Source organism: Cygnus olor, chromosome 1 (genome assembly GCF_009769625.2).
Source record: "Cygnus olor isolate bCygOlo1 chromosome 1, bCygOlo1.pri.v2, whole genome shotgun sequence".
NCBI classification, from domain to species: Eukaryota; Metazoa; Chordata; class Aves; order Anseriformes; family Anatidae; genus Cygnus; species Cygnus olor.
This window is the reverse complement of record NC_049169.1, coordinates 94,726,171-94,750,607: the sequence shown is the minus strand read 5'-3', so window position 1 is coordinate 94,750,607 and position 24,437 is coordinate 94,726,171. Positions and strand designations below refer to the sequence as shown.

General features: G+C 41.6%; 3 protein-coding genes across 10 annotated transcripts in view; 2 read left to right on the top strand and 1 right to left on the bottom strand.

Moving 5' to 3' along the window:
- Positions 1-404: 404 nt before the first annotated feature.
- CCDC181 (coiled-coil domain containing 181) lies at positions 405-16,444 on the top strand. 4 transcript variants are annotated; one of them, XM_040570105.1, is made up of 7 exons: positions 2,883-3,022; positions 4,852-5,012; positions 5,566-6,540; positions 8,567-8,713; positions 9,357-9,511; positions 10,086-10,258; positions 16,021-16,444. In XM_040570105.1, the coding sequence occupies exons 2-6, from the start codon at positions 4,875-4,877 to the stop codon at positions 10,246-10,248; spliced, it is 1,578 nt and encodes a 525-aa protein (XP_040426039.1). In that variant the 5' UTR covers positions 2,883-3,022; positions 4,852-4,874; the 3' UTR covers positions 10,249-10,258; positions 16,021-16,444. The 4 variants fall into 4 exon arrangements, with proteins under 4 accessions (XP_040426030.1, XP_040426039.1, XP_040426022.1 ...); XM_040570096.1 differs by lacking the exons at positions 2,883-3,022; positions 16,021-16,444 and adding an exon at positions 405-725 and having other exon boundaries at positions 10,086-10,953; XM_040570088.1 differs by lacking the exon at positions 16,021-16,444 and having other exon boundaries at positions 10,086-10,953.
- BLZF1 (basic leucine zipper nuclear factor 1) lies at positions 11,054-18,956 on the bottom strand. Of its 3 annotated transcripts, none has more exons than XM_040570166.1 (7): positions 18,840-18,956; positions 17,952-18,008; positions 16,489-16,928; positions 15,594-15,793; positions 14,105-14,233; positions 13,299-13,518; positions 11,054-12,482 (listed from the first exon to the last, which is right to left on the bottom strand). In XM_040570166.1, exons 2-7 carry the CDS (start codon positions 17,968-17,970, stop codon positions 12,297-12,299), a joined length of 1,194 nt encoding a protein of 397 aa, XP_040426100.1. In that variant the 5' UTR covers positions 17,971-18,008; positions 18,840-18,956; the 3' UTR covers positions 11,054-12,296. The 3 variants fall into 3 exon arrangements, with proteins under 3 accessions (XP_040426100.1, XP_040426109.1, XP_040426118.1); XM_040570175.1 differs by having other exon boundaries at positions 18,363-18,849; XM_040570184.1 differs by having other exon boundaries at positions 18,427-18,849.
- Positions 18,845-24,437, top strand: part of NME7 (NME/NM23 family member 7) — a 95,928-nt gene continuing 90,335 nt past the window's right edge. Inside the window, exon 1 of one of the 3 annotated variants that reach the window (XM_040570154.1) lies at positions 18,845-18,970. In XM_040570154.1, the coding sequence (XP_040426088.1) occupies positions 18,968-18,970 (3 nt within the window). In that variant the 5' untranslated portion in view covers positions 18,845-18,967. Of the gene's footprint in view, positions 18,971-20,864; positions 20,892-22,177; positions 22,214-24,437 lie in introns of those variants that run through there. The other 2 variants (XM_040570137.1, XM_040570147.1) reach the window with 2 other exon arrangements.

Here is a 24,437-nt window from a genome sequence, read left to right as displayed (position 1 = left end):
AAGCTGTCCCTTCCTGTCTTGTGATTCTGGAAGAGATGGCTTGTGCCTGCTAGCACAGGCTGGGCTGAAGGGAAACTGCTCTCTGAATATTCGCTGCCAGTTTGTAGCCAGCAAGCCTTCTGTAGAGCTTGTTGAAAAATAGAAAATGGGTGGTTGGAGAGAATGGGTGTGTGCTAGGAAAAAATGCAGTCCTTGCAAGTGTTTCTTTGAGAGCCTTATCACTGAGGCAGTATGGATAGGATTGTCAGCATGTTAGGCTTCTGAACTTCATTCATCAGCTTCCCCTGGGTAAATACAGGAGTTAGCTGTAAAGGGATGCTAGCCTGAGCTTCTTGACTATGCAAGGGATTAAAATCTATGCTTGCATACAGCAGGAGGGTAATTAGTAGCTCAGATAGTATAGTGTTACATTTCAAGGTGGATTCAAGCATTGCATGTCTCTGGTGCTGCTGAAAGGTGCTGTGACAAGAATCCTGAAGCTGCTCTTGCCTGTGAGCAAAGCAGGTCCACGTGAACCGTGGCAATCCCCCTTGCTCCTCCCATTGCATACAGTGAGAGCTGAGAAGAGACGCCTAGCTGCTGCCACGGAGCTGAATCCCTGCCTTGGTGGTACAGCGCACGCTGCGGTTTGACAGAGAGGAGATAAATACCACGCGTGGCCGGGGTGCCTCCCTGGGACACGGTGGCTGTTTCCCTGTTCCAGCTCGTGCCAGGTGCTGCTGGAGGTAAGTGTCAGCTCAGTCTGTGCATCCTGTGCCGGGCTTGCTGTGATGCTGGTGGTCCGTGGCATGGCTTCTGGACTTCGGGATCCTTGTCAGGGAGAGAGGCTTGCTGTGTCCAAAAGGTAAGGCAGGGTGAGACCTGCTGGAGGGTGCTGTTTAGTGGGCAGCCCCCACTGCGGTGATCCTGGGCTAGCACTGACCCTGAGAGCCTGCCAAGGCATTGCAGGGTTTTACTCTGTTGTGCTGTGTCTCTGTGTGTGTCGAACAGCCAGCTCTTCTGGCAGAGCTTTCAGGGGAAGGGGAGGGCTCTGCACAGATGTGATTACATTTTCTGCTCTATCAGTGTCACCGTAGCCAAGCACTTGGGAAGGAAAGAGGGACTTTCCTTATGGCAAGGGACAGGGGACTAGTAGCTCTGGACCTTATTCCTAGTGACTCTTGACAGTGTCAGCTGTTTCCTACAAACTATATAAAAGGTGTTACGATGCTTGTTTAACAGCTCTCTGAAGGTGTTATGCAGCCTTTCTCTGTTCCCTAAAGGTGGCATCTGATGTATTAGTGACATGGAAAAAAGCAACCAACGTGTTGGGGCCTGTCCCTGAAGCACTGCATTGCTTGCCTATTGTTTTCAATGCATTTCTTCACAACCATGTTGTGTAGCTCCCTCACAGAAAGGAACACCTGAAAACCTAAACTTAATGATATATGGGTTCATAAACACAATCATGCTAATTTAGATTGAACCAAAAATATCATTTTAAAATATCTTAAGTTCTTTAAATATCATTATTAAGCATTATAGCTTGATATTCCAGCAACTGGGTCTAATTCTTGTCTTATCTTACAATCACACCGATGCGTAATTAGTGGAATAAAGCATCTCTTGTGAATGAAAGTGGTAGCACTGGCTTGTAAGATGAAAGATGGTCTTACAATAAAAGCAGAGCACAAAGAGAACTGGGAGGAATATCAAAGCTTTATTTTAGTCTGCTGTGAACTTGTCTAAGCCACCTGTCTGTGAAATGTGAAAAATTGAAATTGAAACTCCGGAGTGTCATCTTCATGTACAAGATACCTACGTGACCCTGGGTGAGGGTCAGTGGTTGATGTTTTTCCAGGTACAGCAGGAGCCATGTATATCTGAGGTAAATACCAGGGAGCCTTTCCTACTTGCTGAAAACAATGTCAAAACCCATTTGTTTTCTTGCTGTATGTCATAGGACTAGAGGAAACCCCTGCACCAGAAGCCTTCAGAAACCTCCTGAGACCCACCTTGACGCGGTTTAGCCCCCTGCTATGAGTGCAAGGGTAACTGTCCTCATGTCCCTTAGAGCTATCGATGCCCAGGCTAAATTTACTCCTGGATGTTTTCTGCCTGGGTTTTATTTTATTTACATAAGCCTTTGGGACACAGAACATGTTGTCCCTGAGGTGTTTGGCCTTCTGGTGTACTTGTACATTGTCATTTTCAGCTCGGTTAATGATGTGGGGTTTTTTTGTTCGTTTTCAAAACGGGGGCCCACCTCCATGTTGGGGATGAGGTGATGGGCACCATGTTGGTGCTGCCAGCCAAGACACCTTCCTCCCCTCTGCCCACAGCCATCGTGCTCCTGCAGCCCTGTGGTGGCAGGAGGCCTGAGGGGGGCCATACCTCTGAATGCGGTGCCATGCTGCACGAGCCACGAAGGCAGGTGCCATGGTAAATTAAGCCAGCACGGAGCTCGTTTCAGCGCCTGCACCCACAACATGCAGCTCGCACCCACAACATGCAGCTCTGCTACTGTGTCTGGTGCCTCTGCTGGCTTCTCCAGCCCAGAGGGTCATTTATTTGGGGTTGGCTTTTTTTTTTTTATGTATTTTTTTAATTATTTCTTTCCCACTGCATTTCGAAGTTCTGTGAGAGTGATGTGTGATGTGAGAGTGATGTGATGCAGCCGATCACCTCCCTGCAGGTGTAGCGCTATTTTTACTAACAAAAGCTCCGATTTTTGACACCGGCAGCTCCCCCTCTGACCGCGCTGCTCGCCAGCAGCGGGGCCATGAACAAAAATAAATAACACCATGGCGACGGGGCGGTGCCACACGGCGCGGGCGCGCGTCCGCCGCGGACTTTGGGCCTCGGGGGCCGCCGTCGGCGGTGAGCGGGGACCGTGCTGCTGCCATGGCAACGGCGCCGGGCTCTGCGGAGCTGCGGGGGGGTGGGGGGGGGGCAGCTCATGGCGGCCGCGGCGGGCGGCATCTTGGTGTCACGGGGCCGCGGTGTAGAGGGGCTGCGAGGCTCTGCAGGAGTCAGGCACAGGGTACATTGCCCCTTCTGCTCCCTTCCTTCTTAAAAAAAGGAAATAGGTGACAGGTGCTCCTTGATAGCACAAGGGGTGAAGGCATTAAACTGAAAGAGGGGAGGTTTAGATTAGACATGGGGAAGAAATTCTTGTCATGAGGGCGGTGAGGCCCTGGCACAGGCTGCCCAGAGAAGCTGTGGATGCCCCATCCCTGGAAGTGCTCGAGGCCAGGCCGGATGGGGCTTTGGGCAGCCTGGGCTGGTGGGGGGTGTCCATGCCCATGGCAGGGGGGTGGATCTCGATGATCTTTAATGTCCCTTCCAACCCAAACCAGTCTGTGATTCTGTGACGACTTTATATTTTCTAAATACTTCTGGTCCCTGATGAAGCTGAAGGACTTTAGTTTTTACTTCGTAATTAATAATAGAACAGCAGCTGATTTGGGATCTTCTGGAAGAAAGTGAAAATATCTTCTCAGCCACAACTACTTTATGCTATAGCAGAGACTCATTTCATGCTTCTCCCCTTTACTATACACATCATACATAAATTGAAATGTGTTCAGTGCTTGTGTCAAGTGGCAGAGACGGACATGAATGTGTTTTGCTAAAGGTACAATTCACCTTTGTAGCTTTTATAACTGTTCAACTGTAATTACAAAGAAGTTAAGGAGGAATAGTTCTTTTGTGCTGAATATGCACTACAGTAAGGTAACCTCCATTAATAACCCAATTACGTGTTGCCACCCAAAGCAATGACGTTTGTGAAGGAAGGGGCATTTCCAAGCAAAAAGGTTTGTCTGTCTTATGGGAAGAGGTGCAGGTAAGACATGATGGAAATAGATGTGTAGAAAGCCAAGTCAGCGGTCTGAACGAGCCTTAAAAACTTAAACTTGGAGAAACCTAGTGTGAATAAGTAATTCTCCTGGCAAGTGGTGGCTAGAAAGAAGTGAGAGAAGCAAAATGTTGTCATATTCTATTGACCAAAATGTGGTTCAAGCAAAAAGAGGAGCTTTTGTAAAGTTTGCATACAAACAAGTTTGCAATAAAAGTATCCAGCTTTATTATTATTCTTTTCTTGTAGCTAAATCTTGACTAAATTTTGAGGTCTAAAAGAGCAATGCTTGTCAATTGTGATACATAGGGTTTTAAGAGGCAGAGCTGGTGTTTGTGTGAGTAAGTAACTGAGAACTCAAAGATGCTCACCAGAATTTAAAACCTTGAAGGAATTTAAGTAGCAGCTTCTGGATGGAGGAGTTTTTACAGAACACATTACGAAATGCTTACAGATTGGGAAGTTCAGGTGCAACCCTTATTGTCTGGAAAGGCAGGAAGGATCAAACAGCAAGAACTGTTTTGCAGTTCCAGGGCCATCTGGGGTCAGAGCTGATTCTTACATCCCGTGTTGTGTTGCCATATGCTATGCTATGTTCGTGTAGTGGTGTACTGCAAACGATGCAGGTTTATCCTGTGAGAGAGAGACAGAAGCAGCAACTTCCAGACAGCAGCGGGTACAAAGAGAAAAGATAGTTTGACTGATCCCATCCTTATAGTGGCTTACCCTCACTTTTGTCATGAATTTGACTATAGCCAACCTGACTGACTGGTTATTGAGTATATTTCGTTTTGTTTTGACTCAGATCTTGCCCTGCTAGCCAGAGCTGGAAAGGCCGAAACCATTCATGTTTAAAACCATTAATGCTCCTTAGTTCTGAGGTGCTGTGGCACTATCTAACATGGTTGTGTTGATTCTGTTTGCAAGTTTGATGTGGATGCCATGGGAGATTTCAACATTCTGTGCTTGTTTGTCACTGGAGTTTTAAAACGAGTATTCCTTCTTTTTTGTAGTATTACTCTAAGGCATCACCAAAATGAGTGAAAATGAAGACCAAGGTGATCCAGCAAATATGGGTGATATAACAGAAAGTGGAGAATATGAGGATGACTTTGAAAAAGACCTTGAATGGCTAATTAATGAAGAGGAAAAGGAAAACCTTGGTGAAATAGAGGTATTTGTTAAATTAATTGATAGTTTTCTTATTTAGAAGGGTGAAAAAGTAATACTTGGAATCCTAAGCACAAAATTCAGTGTGGCTTGAGATGTGTAGGTACATTTGCTGAATTTTGAGAAGGAATGTTATTTGGAGCTACAGTGAAAAAAAAAATCAATGAACCGATTAGTTTGCTTATAATTGTCTTAAAACAGAAAATACAGAGTTCATTGAAAATAATATATTCAGTACAAAGTACTTCTGCTTTCAGTGCAGGCTCCTTTAAGTATTTGTGCAACACATTGTTCTGTTTTCACATTGTCACTGATTGCTTTACTGCTCCAGCCATGGTTGGTTAAACTTTGTATAGATGTAACATGGAGAAACTGTAGCAGAGATGTTAGTGCCAAAAAAGCTATTTGTTAAGACATTCTCTATTTGACAGCCTGTTTTAAAAAATAGTGTAGTTAGTACTGCTTTTCTCTCTTGCTGTTCCTTTTCTGTTTCTCTGATACTGTTCTTGGTTGGGAGAACAGTTTGAGATAAATATTTTTATTTTTATTTTTTTCAGAATCCTGAAAGAAATGAAGGGCATATTGAAGGAAAAATTGTTCAAGTTGTGGAGACCTTTGAGGAAGACAGTGAAGAAATGGAAGAAAATCCAGATCAGCTTTCAGAAGCAGGCACAGATGTGAAAGTGAAACCCCTCAATGAAGAAAGTTTGGTATCAGGGTCTGACATGAAACAGGGGGATCATCTATCTGATACAGATAGTGAATGTTCTATCCAGGAATCCAAGCTAGAGAACCAGCAGCAACTGGATGAGGAAGAGGATGAAGAAATAAAGCGTTACATCTTGGAAAAGATTGAAGAAGCCAACAAACTGCTGGAGAATCAGGCTCCTGTGAATGAGAATAGAGAACGGAAGTTAAAATTTAAGGATACATTGGTGGATCTTGAAGTTCCTCCTCCAGAAGATGCTGAAGTTTGTAAAACAGACCTTGCAAGAGAAGATGATGTCTCAAATAGGCTGTCTCGGTTGCATATTTCTAATGACATGGGACAGGAAAGCCCATCATTTTCACCACATGCTGGCAAGAATGAGGAACAGAAGGATGGTAAAATCCTAGTGGAAAAAGATGGGAAGTTTGAACTTCTAAGTTTACGTGATATTGAAAGCCAGGGCTTTTTGCCCCCAATAAGTGTTTCTTTCACTGACATTGAAACTCAACGTACGTCTCCAAAATCACACCCCAGTTCTTCTGGTGCTCTCTCTCGAATGAAGGAAGTACCTCCTGTAAGACCAGGTGTACATTCTTTGTCTCCTGCTGGAGAAGAGTGTGTGTATTTCCCTAAGCCCCCATCTAACCCTAAGTATCGTCCAAACTCTGCTATCAATGCTGCAAGAGGTCTGGGAAAACGGAAGACTCCACCGAGAGCACAGTCTGCAAATGTGCCAGTGAGAAGTTCCACTTACTGTCTTTCTCCCAGACAAAAAGAACTGCGGAAGCAGCTAGAACAAAGGAAGGAAAAAATGAGGAAAGAGGTAAAGATACAGAGGCAACGAGCAGGTCAAAGTGACCATCACATTCCTCTGTTTCACAAAGGCCACGTGTTCAGGGCATTTACTCTGCTCTTCCATGATAAAAGAGGCAGTAATAGTAACAGTAATTCTCTGGAGTTTGTACAAAATCTCTCAAAACTCCTTTCATTTAAAAACAAACAAAACAAACAAACAAACAAAAACAAAAAACACCAAAACCCACCAAAAACATTGAGTGGTATAGGATCATCCCTTGTTCACAGCAGAAATTAAGTATTTAATACATTCTTCATAAATAAGCCTTTTTTTTTTTTGCTTTATTCTATTTACATCTTTTGCTTATTGACTCCCTGTAAATTCCATTACAGGCCCACTCTTTACTGGAACATTGTACACAGTATCACATCTACATTGCAGTGTGGTCTGTGGAGAAAACTAGCATTAACCACAATCATGCAGGTGCATGTTTGGGTGCTGATGAAGTATGTAATAGGCAATTATCAGATGGGAGAGTGTTTAGTCATAAAATAAGATTTTACACAGGAGAGTGGCTGTGAGATCTATGAACAAAGGGGTACGTGTGTTTGAAATGGAAGGAAGACTTCAAAATGGGCATGCCTTGTTAGTTACAGGTCAAGAACGAGTCCAGAGGAGGGCCACAAAGATGATCTTTAAGGTCCTTTCCAAACCAAACCATCCTGTGATAATAACGATCGCATCAGGAAACTATTTGTAAATATTCATTCAGGACAGGATAGGCGGTTTGGATTCTAACCAAACTATCCATACTTCTCTAGGGTTCTAGTCAGGCGCTTTAAATCTAAGGTCATGGTCTGAATAAAAAGAACGTGGAAGCACCTATCATTTTTCTGTGCCGTGGTGTTCTAAGTAAGCTGGAAATAGTTCTGGCCTGCTTTGTATGAAAAGTTTGCTGATGTCAGAGATGAGGGGCATGAAATGTGGAGCATTACTGATGTGCTTTATTTGTACACACAAGTCTAGATCTCTTGACAGCATACTTCACGCATTTAAAACAATTAGTGTGGTGGAGGCAACCTTCTGTTACTAGGCTAACGTAGTCTGCGCTACTTTATTGGCTAATTCACGAAGAAGGTAAGAATGTAGTACTGTATTTCTTCATCCGTGAAGGTGAACTAACACTGTGGATTTCACAGGCACAAAACATTTCTTGACGTTATTTGAATCCAGCTGCCTCATTTTGGTGCTTTTTTTTTTTCATTTCAGTAAAGTAGAAATTGTAAGCTTGTGGGATGCTGTCTGCAAGTTGTGTGTAAGTGGGAGGAATATCATCTATTCGCAGGAAGAGTAGATTTTTGAAATGAATGGGGATTATAGCTTTTGTGTCAGAGAATTAAAACCTGATAAACTGTCCTGTTCTGAAGCATTGTTTGAAACCATTTCTGCTATTTATAGATACTTGTTAGCTAAAATGTGATTAATAATTACAAGAAGTGTTTTCAATTTTATAAAAATCAATTTTTTAAACTTGAGAACAAGTGTTAAGCTATTAATAATTCCGTGAATAAATGCATTTCAACTTCATGTCCAGAAAAAAAAAATCTCCATTAATAAGGTAGTGCCAGCAGTCCATGAGAAGTTAAATATCCTTTAGGGTTTAATGGTCTATCAAGCCTGAGAGTTTCTTTAATATTTAAAATGCATCAATTAGCTCTGATTGGCTTCAAATCAGTTTAATTGGGCAATGTCATTTTGCTACAGGCAGATGACCTGTTGCTACTGAAATGTCGATGAGTTGGGATATATCATGGAAATGGAGGTAATCACAAAAAACAGGTAGATTTAATATGCACAGGGGAAGTGCTCAGACTAATTTCTTCCTAAAAACAGTACCAGCTTGCTGCAGTCTGAGTATTCCTGTTCCATCAGTATTTTTGTGTCAGATATAATTCAAATGGCTCATTTATTATCCATTTTGACAATGAAGCTTTTGCAGATTAAGACAATTATCTTAATGAGCAAGATTTTTATTCGCTTAATCTCATACAAGGAAGAAGAAAGGAAAAAAGAACAAGAAGAACAGAAGAGAAGAGAGAATGAGATGGTATTTCGAGCCTGGTTACAGAAGAAGAAAGAACAAGTGCAAGAAGAAAAACGAATTCGTCGTGCAAAGGAGCTGGAAAACTTGAACAGCAAAGTAAGACCACCCTAATGTGAGACTGGGAGCCATACTGTTCTGGTTAAATAGGAAAACCGAATTCGAAGCCCCTGTTCTTAGCTAAGCATATGAAAATTCACAGTGATAGGAAATGTTTTTGTCGTATTGTTTCAGTGAAGAGCTAGACTGACTTGCATACTCAGCATGGTTCTGCCTGGCAGGCTGGCTTATGCTGTACAAGCTCCGTGTGTGACCTTAATAGCTATAAAATTACAGGAGGTACAGTGATGCCCTTATTTAGCAGGTGAATGACTTGACTGAGCCCAGCAGTGAACAAGCCAGAAAACCCTTTGAAGTATATTCCTTACCATCAGAACTTGCTAACAAGCAGTTAATGCATGTGGCATAACCAACAGTGATGATTCAGATACTCGGAAGTTCCTCTGTCTTTCAGCAACAGGCTTGAAAAACTAAATTTAGTATTTTTTTTAAAAACATACCACTTTGAGTGCTTGCTCATCTGTGTATTCCGCGACAGATTAGCATATGGTTGTTTGCTTATAAAATAATTTCCCTAATGTGGATGGGAAATGCGAGTGGAGTTGAAAAATTATAATAAAATGATTAATATAAAGGTCATTTAATGATAAATCTCATGTATATGTGTCTTTCATTTAAATAGGACAGGAGTAGGAATCCAGAAGAAGCCTTCAAGTTATGGCTTAAAAAAAAGCACCAAGAACACATGAAAGAAAAACAGATAGAAATTTTGAGACGGCAGGCAGAGGGAATTGCCTTTTTCCCAAGAACAGAGGAATGCAACAGAGCTTTCAAAGAGTGAGTAGAAACATTCCTAGGGAATCCATTTTGAAATTTTTGTAGTGTATCAACTTAGACTGTCGTTTTATAGTACATCTTTAATGCTGAAGTCTTTTTTTGAGCGAATATACCCTCATTAGTTTATACTGTAGGAAAAACATATCAGTTCTTTGATGTTGTTTGTTCACTGTTGTAAAATTTATTTGTCAGAGCCTGAGCTGAACTAGTGGATTGCTTCTGCTGAAAAAGAGATCCTTCTCCCCTAGCCCTTTTTGCCTATTTTAAAGCAGTCTTATGCCAATTTAGTCTATTAGACGGGCAGAAAGTTTATCTGGTAAAGAGATTTTTTTTTCTTGAGTCTGCAAGTTGAATTAGTTCAACAAAAGCGGGTAGGGAATGTGGATGCAGAACCAGGAGTGCTGGGATTGAAAAGTGTAGTACCTCTCATGTTTGGGAATGATGGGCTTTTACTTGGCCCTAACATCTTTATCCTGCAGCACCAGGTGACTCTAGTTACATGGGGTCCAGCCTCCTTTGAATGGATGAAATAAAAATTTCAGTTGCTACCTGTCAGTCCTGTTTCTCTCCACAGATGGCTAAAAAGAAAGAGAGAAGAAAAACGAGCGGAAGAACTGGCTGCTAAAGAGCGAGCGAGGCAGCTTAGATTAGAAGCCAGAAGAGCGAAACAGATGCAGAACATCCACTGCATTAGTTCAGAGGCTAAATCCTTTCGCTTCAGAGACCATTACAGTTGAAAATTTAGAGGTAACTACAGAGTTCTTGGGGGCAACCCTCTTAATTTTTATGGCTCTTTACAGCTACCGACTTTGTGGTGTTTTTAAAGCTTTCAAGTGAGTTTAACAATTCCCTTCATTGACGATGGTTTTGCTATTTATTTGTAATGAATTTTGTTGAAAAGCCTGCTTTTATGTACAACTCAGGGATCTTCTTGGTTTGACCAAATCTAAATGAGAGTGAGATCTGTTTGCAAGGGTGGCAAATACATACTCCCCTTTAAAAGGCACTTTATTACTGAACTCCACCATGAATTCCCAGATGCAGGCTATTATGTAAAATGGTGAATTTTTGCTGGATTAATATTGCTGTTTGCTGCTTGTGATGATGCTTGTACAACTCGTTGTGTTGTTGGAAAATGCTATTTCTTAAATCTTTGAGTTACTGCTTTCTACTGGTTCGTGGACCAGCTGTCCTGGCTAGACCAGAGGACACTTTCATTTCAGAGGAAGTGGTGATTGAAGGTTTAACATGTATGTGAACTTGCATCACTTTTTCAGAAACTTACTTCTTTGAGCCAGACTGATGCATTTATATTCAGTAGTTTTATACTCCATGAAATTAAAGATAATGTGAATTATGATCTTTACCAATATCAAGGAAGCTGGATTCCTTGTGTCCATTTCCACGTTTGCTAAACTTATTGAAATAAACTGTCACCTTGATGCTGTGTACTCTTGATACAAGAGAATATGCTGAGGTGACTGATGAAATCAAAGGAATGCGGGGTCAAAGATACAGCTGTATTAAATCCAAAACTGTAACTTTAAAGTAAGCAAAGAAAGTTTATTGTAGTTTTCTTCATGCAACCCAAAGCATGGCCAGAAACAGCAAGAATTTGTAACATATACTCTGAACATGGTATGAGATTTAAAGAAAAACTGGGTGAAGGCAGCCATTGTAGAAACCCTTTCTCCAAACTAGACAACTACATATGATAAACATGGGAGAGAAAACAAATCAAAATGTGTATTTGCATCCTCCTAACTTTCCTCTACATTTGCAACTTAAATTTAAATAGGCTTCTTTGGATTCAGCAGATCATCTGCTGGAGTATCTCTTTGAACCAACATCAAGAAAATAAAATCATACAAGTAAAAAAATATTTTTTACTAGTCCTTGTGCAAACTTAGTGCTTACCATCAGCCTCCCGTAACACCCAGGAAGACTTTGGGCAAGGACTGAGTTCTTAGTGCTAGGTTAGGTTTCAGCACTGTGTACTAAAGGAGGTATATCAAACTTTCTTTGCCGAGGATCAGCTACCTAACAGCTTGGCTCTGGAAGCTGAAATAGATGGAAAAAGCATCATTATAGCTTTGTGGAAATACAAGAATATCACCCCCCACAGTTTCTAGAATCCATTTAAAGCCAGGTCCTTTTAATATATTATAGATAAGAGTTCATCCAAGTTCTTTTCCCCTTCTCCATACCAGGAGGGCAGCAATACTGCATATGCTCTTTCAGAGCTTACAGCTGTAAAGACTCATTGCACACACTTGTTTATATTACTAAATTTAAAAGGTTGAACGTAGACTTGAGGACAGTTCCTCACCTTGAATAATATTAAAAAACATGGAGCTGACTATATTCCAGTGTCTTTTGATTTTTATATTATTATTTTAATATGTAGTACTTCATTTACTTTGGTATAGCTTATGCTTTTGTCTCCCTGTAACGAGAGATTCATTAAGATTTGTTAATAAGACTGTAAACCTCAACTAATCACGGGGATCTCTATGCCCTACAGCTTGGACCAGCATAACATTTTTGGTCTTGCCTTTGTAGAAGGAAATAAGTAGCTTTTCAGACTGAAAAATAATAGAAGTATCCCACAGGCTAAGGAAGTCCTGTCAGTCCCTGACTTCAAGTGGTAGAGAAGCAGAAACTGCAGGATTTCCAATTTTAAATACACTCCTATGGAAAGAAACAGGAAAAAGGGAAGCCTGCTGAACATCAACTAGTGTAATTCTTCAGAAAGAGTGCATGTGCAGTTGCATTTGCTGTGTTTTTAAAGGGCTATCAGCTCTCCTTGACAGTGATTGCAACAATTGAAAGTTATATCTTCGTATCTTGTATAAGGGTGAAACCTTCCAATATTCTTCTTTGTGGAAAGGAAGGAAGGTGGAGAAGTCTCAGAAAAGGAAGCTTCTGCTGATGTTTCTGTACAGGCAGCTGGATCCAATACACGTAAAACCTAAGGATGGAAAAGCTGAGAATGAAAATATATCTATTAAGGTTAATAGGATTTATCATTCTCTGACAGCTACGAAGGATTTCTGCTCAAAAGCAGGGCTTTTCAGCTTTATTTCAAATTTAAAACTAAAAAATATCCATCTATCCAGACCCTCAATATAAAAGCATTAAGTGCTGTTTAAGAGTTAGTAATATCAATCAGAAATTCAAGGTATGATTTTATTGAGAATAACAGAACTCTTTTTAGCTGAGGTGAGCAAAAATAAGCAAGGCCAATATATATAATAAGGTACTGTGAGCCTTCTGCTGCTCAAGTGTTATTCAGCTACTTCCAGACTAGACTGTTAGTCTAGTTTGTTATTTTAAACATCAAGCTTTTTGTAGTGGAACCGTATCTTGGAAGAGATAAAGCTTCTCTCTCTGTTTCCTCCCACCTTCGACAATACTATTTTTAGGGCAACAGAAACTACTCCTGAAGTGTTATGATTTATTCCTACCTGAGTTAGGTTTCTTCTCCCTATCATTTTTTAAACTTAAGTATTTTCAGTTGGCTTTCTCCTGACACACTAAGTCTAAACAAATTTTGACCCAGTCATTTGTGGTGCTAGGGACAGAACAGAATACATGTGTTATGTTGTTCTGCTTATTCTTCCAGATTTGTTTTTTAAATATCAAACAAAAAGCTCCATTCAGCATGTTTTCCTTGGGTGTAGCTTTTAAATAAGATATTAAGTAGTTTACAGAAAGAAAAGCCTTGCTTTATGGCAACACAACCCAGTGCTGTGATGACAGTTGGAGATATATGAAGGGTTCTTACCCTTTCAGCCATTTTCTCAGCAGGGGTATTGCAAAACTCCACAGCTGTTGAAGTCTTTTTCGGACTGCTAGTTCCAACATTTCCAAGAAGATGTGAGCTTACAGCTTTGGCTAGCTTACAGTTCACAGTTGCTAGCTCTGTTGTAGTGTATGGTTGGGCACTGGGGTAGTATGTCTGCTGTCTCCCCCACTGAAGAGAAACCATCAGCTCCTCCAGCAGCCTGCACAGAAAGGAGAAAATTAGTGGGTTTTTTTTAATGCATACTGTCAGCACACAGCAGGCTTCAGAGGAATCATCTCTTCCCAAAACTTACCGCACAAGTCAAAATGTCAACCAAAAAAGGTTTAGTATTTAAACAAGGAAGCAAAGAGGCTGTTCTCAACGGCCATACATCACCAATACAGAATTTTAATACCAGTGAAACTTATTTGATATCTGTCTGGATAAGCATTAAGAAGTCAATACAGGTAGAAGAATCTGTACGCTTTGGAAGGAGATAGAGGAGACTTGAAGTCAAGGCAGTAAGCGATTAAATATAGAAGGTTAGTATCTGAGAGATATCAGCCCCACAGTATACGACCCCTGAGAAGTCACACCTCCAGGGAATGCTGGAGTAAGAATTAATGCTACTTCGGCTATTTCAGTTCCAAGATTGAAAAGCAACGATACTATCTATCAGCATTTTGTTGTTGTTGTTGTTAAATACCACAAGAACAGAGGAAATCTATTTGATTCTTCTCTAGCCCATAATAAACTGAGAAAAACGAAAGCTTGCAGAGAGGTAGTCTGGATTAGAAAAATCGTACTTCTGTGTCTCAATCATTTCTTGACGGAACTGATCCCGTTCGCTCAACAGATCCTGGATTGCACTCTGTGCATCCCGTGTTTGACGCTGAAGAATTGCTCTGGTATTTGTTAGCTCATCAGCCATAACCCTGCAAAAGAAATCTCCAATCAGTAACTTAAGTGAGCAGTTTCAAAGTCACCTTAACTCTACGACAGACAGTATTTAATCAGCTCAAACTAAGGATTAAGCTGCTGTTCCCCTCCCTTCCCTGCCACACAGGGCCTGTATCTACCTAATTACAAAGGACATGCAAGGTGGCTATGGCTACAGACTGCATTCACTTCTTTGCCTCTCTCAGGGGCAGTCCCTAGGTGTTAAATGCTCCGGATACAGACATGCGAGAGCTACAAATGAGAAAACTGTTGTCATATTTTGCTGTGCCATGAGACTTGGCACTGACCCCTCGAGCTGGTATTTCAGTACCTGAGATACTGTGCACACCAAGAAGAGAATGCCACTTAACAGCCACCAGTAAGAAATCCAAGACTTCAATGAACCAGAACATTACAGTAGCAAAGGTGTCACTCGAAGCACATCTCCACACTGTCAAAAATGCTCATAGGAGGGACTCACATCCCTGATCTTGGGACTTGTAATACTAAAGAAACAAGTTAAATGAGGGTAGTAACACTTGCCTAGCTAGTACTGTCACAGCTACTTACCATTCACTCATTATGACAAAACTGCTAAATACCAGCAACTTAAATGGAGGAGACTATTCTATTACTGTCTCTTTGAAGCAGTAAGGCTTTTCCACAATATGCATTAAGCATCACCAATTAAAATTAACGAGTTGTATATGGCTACAGTAGAAGATTAAAATCATAGGACACTATTTGCAGATGTGCTAAATCACCTACACCTAGCAAGTTAAAAGTCTAATCCATTGTCAAAGGAAATGTTGACATTCAGATCAGCTCAAGATTTGCTCCTGACTCTTGCTACCCATTCGTTTATGGTTACAGAAGTATCAGTAGGGTTCTTAGTAACACAGTGAGTGTTTAAAGAAGAGATCCCCCATCTTTTCCATTTTTTGCTGTTCCCAGTAGATCCCTGAATCACTCTAAGAAAAGTTTATCAAATCAACTTCTCCAAGAATTGATGATTTTATGGGGATTCTTGGGGGAAAAAAATAGATGAGTCAAGACAGCTGTCCTGTAAGATATTTTTAAACCCTATACTGGACACGTCTTACTACATTGACAAGAACTGGAGTTAAGATTTCAGGAGTGTTAGGACCCACCCTATTGCCTTTGAAAGGCAGAAGTATTTAGATTTACAAGGAGCTTACTTTCTTTATATCTTTGAAGAGATTGAAACTTCATAATAAGTGTCCTATAGCTGTTGTGGCTCTGCATATATAAGAACACCCCCAGGTATTGCAGTGGGTGTGCGAATTAAAAGACTAAAGCAAAATGCTGCTGTAACAGTTCTGTAAGAGGGAATACCTGCTCGCTAGGAATTTGCTTCGCCACACGTCGCACTGTATAGACATGCGCTCCAGTTGTTCAGACAACTGAGACATATTCCGGCCCAAGACTTCGTTTTCTAGGATAAGCTGATTTTTCTCACGAGCCATCCGTTCAAAGTGATACTGCAGGTCATCCCCAACAGAAGCAACAAGTAATTTCTTCAGCTCCCGATTCACCTAGAATTAGACCAAACCATCTTCTTATTACCAATAGAGGTTGAAACACCTTCTACTTTCTGAATGCAGCACAACTTACTGCAAATACTAAACAATAAGTTGCCTTCCTCCTTCCAGCATGGGATCTACCCAAAGCAGCATATATTAAGCCTCACAATCCACTTCAGTAAGCCATAAACTTTTAAGACTAATACATGTTTAACATTTTCTTGCTTAAATTATAACAGTGTTCAAAGAGGAAGAATGAAAATCTGCTACAAGAAACAAAGAAAGTTTCAGCAGCATTCAAGTCCTGACTCAGTAAGATAGCAAAGGATGAGACAAGACATCCATTTATGACTTTTGAAAGCTACAGTCCCCCTTTCTATAGTAACATTTTTTACTTCGCAGTTGGATTGAAGGGCAAAGGCTTTTCTCATGAAAGATACATTTCCCTGCAGCTCTCTAGCATGTTTCACCCAGCTTTGCGCCTTTGATATTTTTATCTGCTGACAGAGAAGCAGCACTGGAGTGCTCGGATGCACTTTTACTCCATATCTTAGCTGATAAGTTCAAAAGGAAAATTTTTTGTTTCAAGGCTACAATGTCACAACAGTTAGCTTTGATTTTATTCACAAACTGTCTAAATAAACCAGAGCTGCTCATTTGTGTGTGAGGAAAAAAAAACAACCAAACAAACAACTTTTATTTCTTACCTCTGTCTGTATACGAAGCTGATTAGAGAGACCTTCTTTATCCTGTAACAACCGCTTTTCTGAATTCTTTAGCTTTTCAAGTGCATTTTTCAACTCTGTCTGTTCTTTCTTGGGATCTACAGTTCCATCCAACTGATGGAACGTATCTCCTTTATGTCCCACTGATTTAGCTACTTTAGCATTTTTAGTTGGAACAATGTGGGTGATAGCTGCTTTGGGGACTAATATACGGATAGCTTCAATCTCTACTGATTTATCAGCGTGTATTTTCCCTAGCTGGAGAACTCCAGGACTCAGCGAAGAGACTGTCTTTTTCTGTGGGCTGTGGTGGATGAGATGGTTTGTAGTGTTGGCTCCAGTGCTTGCTTCCACCGATTCAGCCGTCTGCTCTGTTTCCATGCCATCTCCAGGTCCTCGGATGGGTGACGAGGCATAGTCAACTAAAATTCAGAAAACGTGGAAGGAGAAGTTTACCACCTTTCATTTTGTTATGGTTTCATTGCAACTCTTCGCTTCATTTACTCTAAAGGTGAAGCTTTTAATTTCACACTGCATGTGTAGAACAGTCCTTTGCAGCACAAGTTAGGATCTAAAAAGTCAAGTGTGTGTTGCTCATTAAGACAAAATCATTGATCTGAACTGTATTAATCTTAATTCCTTGCTGCCATACAAGATTAGGTAGGTGCAGACATGAGCAAGAACTGGTAAGGAAAAAAAATCATGACAATATTACCGATAGACTGACAGCAAACTTAACATTTTGGGAACTTGACAGAATGAGAGCAGGCCCATTTTAAAAGCAACAATAAAAAGCAGCTACTAGCTACTAATGCCATAAGAAGTTTAAGAGGCTTTAAGTACTATCTGTTATATGTTTTAATTGCGAATGATTCAGTTTCACATCATTTCTAATCAATAGCCCCCAGTACTCCCAGTGAGGCTGCAATCTGGTCTAGATTCCCAAATACACATAACAGTCACTGAAACTCATTTTACTTAAGTTCACCAAGTTTTCAGTTGAGTTAAATATTACAGTAAAGTTTCCTCACAATGGGTAAAGGCAGGAAAGTGTCTTACAACATAGCTACACATACTGCTGTTACTCCTCAAACTCTGGGCAGTAACGTGTCTGCATCCTCTATTCAAAATTTCAAAAATACCATAATGGCACCATTACATTGCCCAATTTTCAGCTTGGTTGAATCAGTACCACCAGGTTGTAAAGACCACAATAGGACTGACAGACAAGCGTAAAGACAAGTGACAGATTTGGTTTTCCATGCAAAACTAGATTATGAAAACCCATCGTATTAACTGCCCCATCCAGGCAGCTCTTTATTTTTCACTGCAACAGTGAGGCCACACAATTATTTCCTAATAGCTAAATAAAGGGAATAAGCTTTTAGAATATAGGTTAAAGTACTTTTAACTCAGTCTGTTCAGATATCATGTGAACCACCTACCTTTTTCTAGGGATGTCATTTTCTCCTTAGCATTCAGTTCTTCTTAACTACATGAATCTGAGGAGGAGTGGGAAGAAAGGAAAAAAATCTTTAGCAAGATAGCACTGACGGTTAATCTTGGGTTACCCTGTTTTCTAGTACAACCTTTAAAATTCAGTTCAGGCACACTGATATGCTCTTTATCGTGAGCTAAAAGCTGTAAGTAATTTATAAGGGGGGGGGAAACAATACCATCAAAACAAATTAAAAACAAACAGAAAAAACACTCCAGGACCCAGAAGAGTTAGAAGAAGACCATGAAGCTTCCAGCATTTGCTTCTTCCTTCACTAAGGGCTAGACTTGACCTCCCAGCTCTTGCTGCTCAACTTCCACCCCTCAAGTTCCCCTTTCCAAATGAGCCCTCCCCTTACCCTTTGAAACTACCACACTCCCAAAGCACAACTTGAGGAGCACGTAAAGATCGCCTAAAATCACCAGGGAAAAAAAGTGAAATCCGCGCTGTGCTCGGGGCGGACAAGAGAGGAGGAGGAAACGACGGCTCCCGGCCACTCCTCCGCCCGACACGGCGATGGTGGCAGGGAGCAGCAGGCCCCTGCCAGCTTCCTAGGCCCCGGGTTGCGTTGCGAGGGGTAGAAAAAGGGAAAAGAGAAACAGAAAATAAAGGAAAAAGAGGAAAGCAGAAGCGCAGCCTCCCCTCCCGGGGCTCCCTCAGCTCCCGCCCCACAGCCCCCAGCTAAGCCAGGGCAGGAAGCCGTCACGGCGAGACGGTGACGGGTCCCGGTGACGGGTCCCGGTCCCGGTCCCGATCCGGATCCGGATTCGGATTCGGATTCGGATTCGGATTCGGATCCAGCCCCAACAGCCGCCACGCCCCCCGCGGCCGTTACCCTCTCTCCCGGCGGCGGCAGCCCCGAGCCCGGCTCCTCCAGCGCCCGCCACCGCCCTCAGCTTCCGCTTCCGGCCGTTGGGCAGGGCCACGGTTGCTAGGGAACGGCGGGGGCAGGCGGCCGCCGCCATGGTGAGCGCGGGGCTGGGGCGGGCTGGGGCTGGGGCTGGGGCTGGGGTTGGGGTTGGGGTTGGGGTTGGGGTTGGGGTTGGGGGACCCAGCGGAAGGCCGGCAGCGGGTGTTAGGGCGGAAACACGTCTGAGCGCCGGGCGTTGTGGTTCCTCAGGCAGGCGAGCGGGCGGTGGGGTGTGGCTGGAGGATCGCAGGTCGGTGCGGTTGGAGGGACCCCAAAGACCACCTAGCGCCAGCGCCTGCCGTGGCAGGGGCGCCTCCCACCGGACCGGGCTGCCCAAAGCCCCATCCATCCCTCACGCAGCTCGGGTCTGTCCCAGCTGCTCCAGCCCGTGTCACAGCGTTGTGAGAGCACCCAGACTCGGCATCAGCGTCTGCCGCTTCATCAGGAGCACCACAGTTCGCTTCCACACACAGGGCGTACAGGTCTCTTGGTGAATCCGGGCAAAATTACAAATGCGCTTTTTGTGTTTACTCGTGTCAACAGAAGTCCTGCTTTGTGAGGTTACGCGGATGTCACCTAGGCACAGCATGCGTATCGCAGCTGTGTGTTTTGTTCGTTGTGAATGTGATGTGTTTCTAACCTTCCTTTGCAGCTGAGGTGACACAAGTTAACCGATTCATTAAAGTGGTGTTGAATCCTACAGCTACCTCTAACAATACTTCCCATGGTGATTTTGTTTAACTTGTTTTGAAGAGCCTTCGGTGACAGGGACTGCATGATGTCCTGACATAGTTCCATTACTTATTGATTTTTATAGTTACTGTTTGTATTTTTTCCTTATACATTCCTTTTTGCAGCTGATGCCAGTGGTTACTAATTCTATACACGGCAGGTATAAAGATAACCCATTTTTGTCTGTTATGTGCAAAAGAACTTGAAGATTATTGCTTCACTATTCTATCTTTTCATGTTATTCTATGCTAAACTGACTTTGTTCTCTTAGTATTTTCCTATTGATCATGTGTGTTTAAACTTTGGATTTTTTTTCTACTGTCTGCAATTTTCTCTAAACGCGGTGTTTAATCTGCATATTATATGCCAACTGAGGTTTCACTGCCGCTGACCAGCACAAAATTCTCGTTTCTTGTGTCCTAGATATTCAGTGACAAATTAGCCACATTTTTTTTTTCCTGGCTGCATTCTCCTGCTCAACTGCAATCCTCTGTAACTTTCAGATCTTTTCCTGTGTTTTTGCAGTCTGGCTAGATTTTCCCCAGGTATTTGAATTTATTTTCTTGATCATCGTTGTAGTAATTGGCCTCTACAGAATTTCAGACCATTCTCAGCTAATCAAAATCACTTTGAATTCTGCTTCTGTTTACCAAACTGCAGTCTCTCCCAGCCTAGTGTGAGCCCAGATTCTGAACGTGCACCTTCTCTGTTTCATTGTCAGTGTAACGCTGAAATAAAATATGAAATAAAACTAGATGTAGGACGGGCCATTTTGAGACTCCACCGGAAATCATCTCCCGGTTTGTGAGTGAAGTATTCCTAATTACTTTTGCATACAGCAGTGAGAACTGCTCTTTAGTTCAGGCTGTGATTTCCTACTTGTCAGAATGTGGGGTGTCTTGGATTAAAAGTCCTAGCAAAGCCAAGTGTGTCACATCAGTGACTTCTCCTTTACTCACTTAGGTCAGTTACTGTGTAACTGGAAACTGGATACGATAGGATTTGTTGTTGACACGTTAACATTTTCTGCTTTTTATTATCATGTTGTCTTAGATGCTCAACAATTGTCTGTTTAATAACTCGTTCCGTTATCTTCCAAAGGCAGCAGTGAGGCAGCTGTCCCAGCCTTATCCTCCTCCAGGGCCCGGTGGCCTTTCTCTAGGAGTGCTCAGAAATAAGTGTGGTTTGGGGTTTCTTTGGCTGGTCCTGGTGGAACATCAAGGACCATTTTACATGCTAACATGGGTATGTCTAACTTCTTCAAGCTGTTCTTTCTTTCCCTGTTTGGCAGCTCTGTCCCCTGATTAAAACCAAATGTGTTACTTCTCTGGTTGTAACCTGCTTAATTGCTTTTGTGAGTGCTGAAGCAAGAAGAAGCTGTGTATTTCAGTTTCCTCTGCATTATATTTTGTCTGTTCTCTTTCCCTGTAATGTAATGGGCTGCTCTTTTGATTTTCTCTGACATTCCATGTATTATAGAATGCAGTTTGTTTCTTTCATACCTGCAAAGCAGCCAGCTTTCCCACTCAAGCACCCTTTCTCCTACCAATTTCCTAAAATACAGTAAGAACACTTTGGTAGCTGGAAGATGATGGGAAAATAGGTGTTACAGGAACGTGTGCCACCCAGTTAGGTAGGCATACAGCATCCCGAGAAAGAGATAAGTTCCCAAACTTTTGGACACTGTGACTTTATACACCTGATCCATCTCAAACATTTTCAGAACATCTTTTCTCAGACACAATGAATTAAAAAATGAACAACTCCTTCCAATGAATTCAAATGTTATTCTACAAGCCAGGTTTTAACTCAGGAACCTAATTATGTTCTGAAAGCAAGGAGAATTCTGGTAGAAAGCTTGCCAGACCCAGAGTACTGTGTTGCTTATAGTCAGTAGAATAAATTATGAGTTATGATTGCATTAGTTGTAACATGTATATCTACTCAGAAAAAAAACAACCATGTTACAAATCATATCATAGCCACAGAAAGAAAAGTATAATAACTTCTAGTTGTTTTAATTCAGAGTGTACTAGTGTTAGACCTTACACTTGGTTTGCACGGAGCCAGTGCATGGGAAACTTGGTTGGGTGCATTGTAAAACCAGGCACATAACTGTGGGGGAAGCTAAGGTAAAGGAGAAATGTTCTGAAACACCCTGCAGTTATTTGTCCATGACAGCACTTTGGCCTAAAGGTCTGCTAGTTGTTGGAAAGCAGTTTTTGTTGTCATCAGTTGACAGTATTTCAAATCAGCTCTGATGCATTTTGGCATCTTGATTGTGCATGTGTGACATATGGCTGCTGTGGACTGTGGGCAGTAAATTCCCTGAGAGAATCTCGCTTGTTTCCCTCTCCAGAGGTGGTGTTTCACCTGGCTGCTGGAAATAGTTACTCTTTTTATGGATGTAATAACACACAGAGACATGTTGGAGCATCATCTCGAAAATGTTAATTTCTTTTTATTAATGAGTTTGTTGCACTCTGACACCTGAAAGAGTTCCAGGTGTAGAAATCCACCATTTGCCAGAGAAGAATGGCCTGTGCATGCAAGCAGTGGTCATACAGGTACAGAGCCTTATTGCACTTAGGCTGTCTGCAGGTGCACTTGCATGCTTTCGTTTCCCTCTGTGTTGTTTTTTTTTAAAAGAAAACCGTTATTCTTGCCCCCACAGCTCTCACAACTGCAGAGTACATCACCAAGACTCTTTGCAGAGCAGAATAGACAAGTACTATTTCCATCTTGCACATAAAGAAATCAAGGCACAAAAAAGCCAGGTGGCTTTGTCTAACAGGACGTCATCTGGATGTCATCCGGCTTTGGTTTTGTGGACACGGAGGCACATAGTGGAATTTGAGCTTCCAACTAACTTAATTCTTTCTGCAGCATCGGGGGAAATACATATGAAGTTGGCTGTTCTGGGGTAGCTTGCCAGAGCATGCAGTCATGTAATTTTGACCACAATCTTGAATATATCTGGAGATGAGCAGTTTAATGAACTTCAACAGAAAATTTTACAACTACTATATTATGTGTTTATTTTTATCAGTTCACTGCTAAATAAAACCCAGCTTAGAGAATATTGGAAGTTCTTGGAAACATGGAAGTTCTTGGTTAAGACAGGGAAGAAAATGAATAATTTTTTTAACTAATTGTTTAAAATTAATATTTTTTAAAAAACAGCTCTGATTCATCACTGGAAAAGACTTTGTGTTTTGGAAATGAATCTTAGAAAATAGGAAGCAAATCAGCCATTTCTAGAACTTGGCCACAGTGAGCCCTGGGTTGCTCATGGTCCAGCGCTGTCATATTGTGATCAAGTTTTCGGCTGAAGGCATTATAAGGCAATACAGCTCCTGAGGCAGTTGTGAACTATACCTTGGCTTACTGGAGTTTAATTTGGGAACCAGTAATCTCAACCATACTGGATTAGCTGGTAAGATGGGATGACTTGGTGAAGAGTGGTCATTCAGAGATGAACATATAAAGAGACAAAACTCTTTCCCATTCAGTAGAGTTTCCTGAACAAGAGCACATTTATAAAATAACTTTTCTTTTAGTCATTTGCAAATTATGTACTTTTTGTTGCAAAACAGTTGCCCTTTAAAAAAAAATAGCATTTTCTTTTTTTAAACTTGTGGAAGAGATGCAAAACCTCTCCCCCAGAAAACTTCCTTAATGCTTGAGAAGATTTGCTTCTTTGGTCTTCAAACAAGGGTCAGTTTCACTGGGGTACAAGCTGGTGATTACCCTGGTTTTTCATCTGCAGAGTAAGTGGCCTGAGTCTTTCTGTTGTAAGCTGGCATGACAGAAACAACCGCAAAAACAGGTTTCCTTACTTAATGGCTATTACTTGCAGCATTTCATTACAGGGAAAATAAAATGTCGTATTGCACGGTGAGTCTTACGAGCATCAGAAGTATGATAGCGTTTCTTTTTGAACCAATGTTTCCTAGTATTGCTAATTTTCTTCTCGGGCAGGTAGCCTATGCACGTGGCAGAAGATGGAGCTAATAAAATAACAGAATCTTTGGGCCTGTGCAAGCCAAATGAAAACTGCTAAAAGAATACAGCTTTCAATACAGCTTTCCTGTGAGCTATATCTGATGGAGCAATGGAAAACATTGTTCCAGGAATTGTTTTGGCATCTTTATGGCATTACTTGCTATACAAAATACCGCCCTGCATATATAAAGTTGACAGGTTCAGAATGCACGGGATAAATTGCCTCCTACTCTAGCCAGCTCTCGGCTGTGGCTTGCAGGAGTTGCCATCTCTCTAACAGTAATTTTAGATGCAGTGATAGCTCTTCTGACTGATGTGTCTGAAGTAGCTGACAGCATGAAAGGCAAAGTGATCTAGTTATCTAATGAATGTATCATTACATAATGATACATTCCATATTAATCTCCCTTTATCACCCAGAATTGTCTCTCAGGACCCTTCAGATTATAGGTACAGTTCTTAATAACTTTGGCACATCTATTCTAATTATATGGGTTTGTTTGTTTTCTTTTATTATTTTATTTTGCCAGAAACCAAAGAAATTCAGGGATTACTCAGTGAGCCACTGTCGGGAATGAAAAGAAAAGTTGCCAACTGAAAGGAAAGTTTGTAATAAAGAAATAATGGGAGTTGATGATAGAGACAGTGGTTATTTAGAGAATTGTTCCAGGCAGATTTCATGTGGATAAAATTTATGCTGAAGTATGTTGTATCAGAGGTTTTAATTTTGTTGAAAGCACATCTGGACTTGGGTTATTATAAGAACCCAACAGGTCTTTGTAGGAC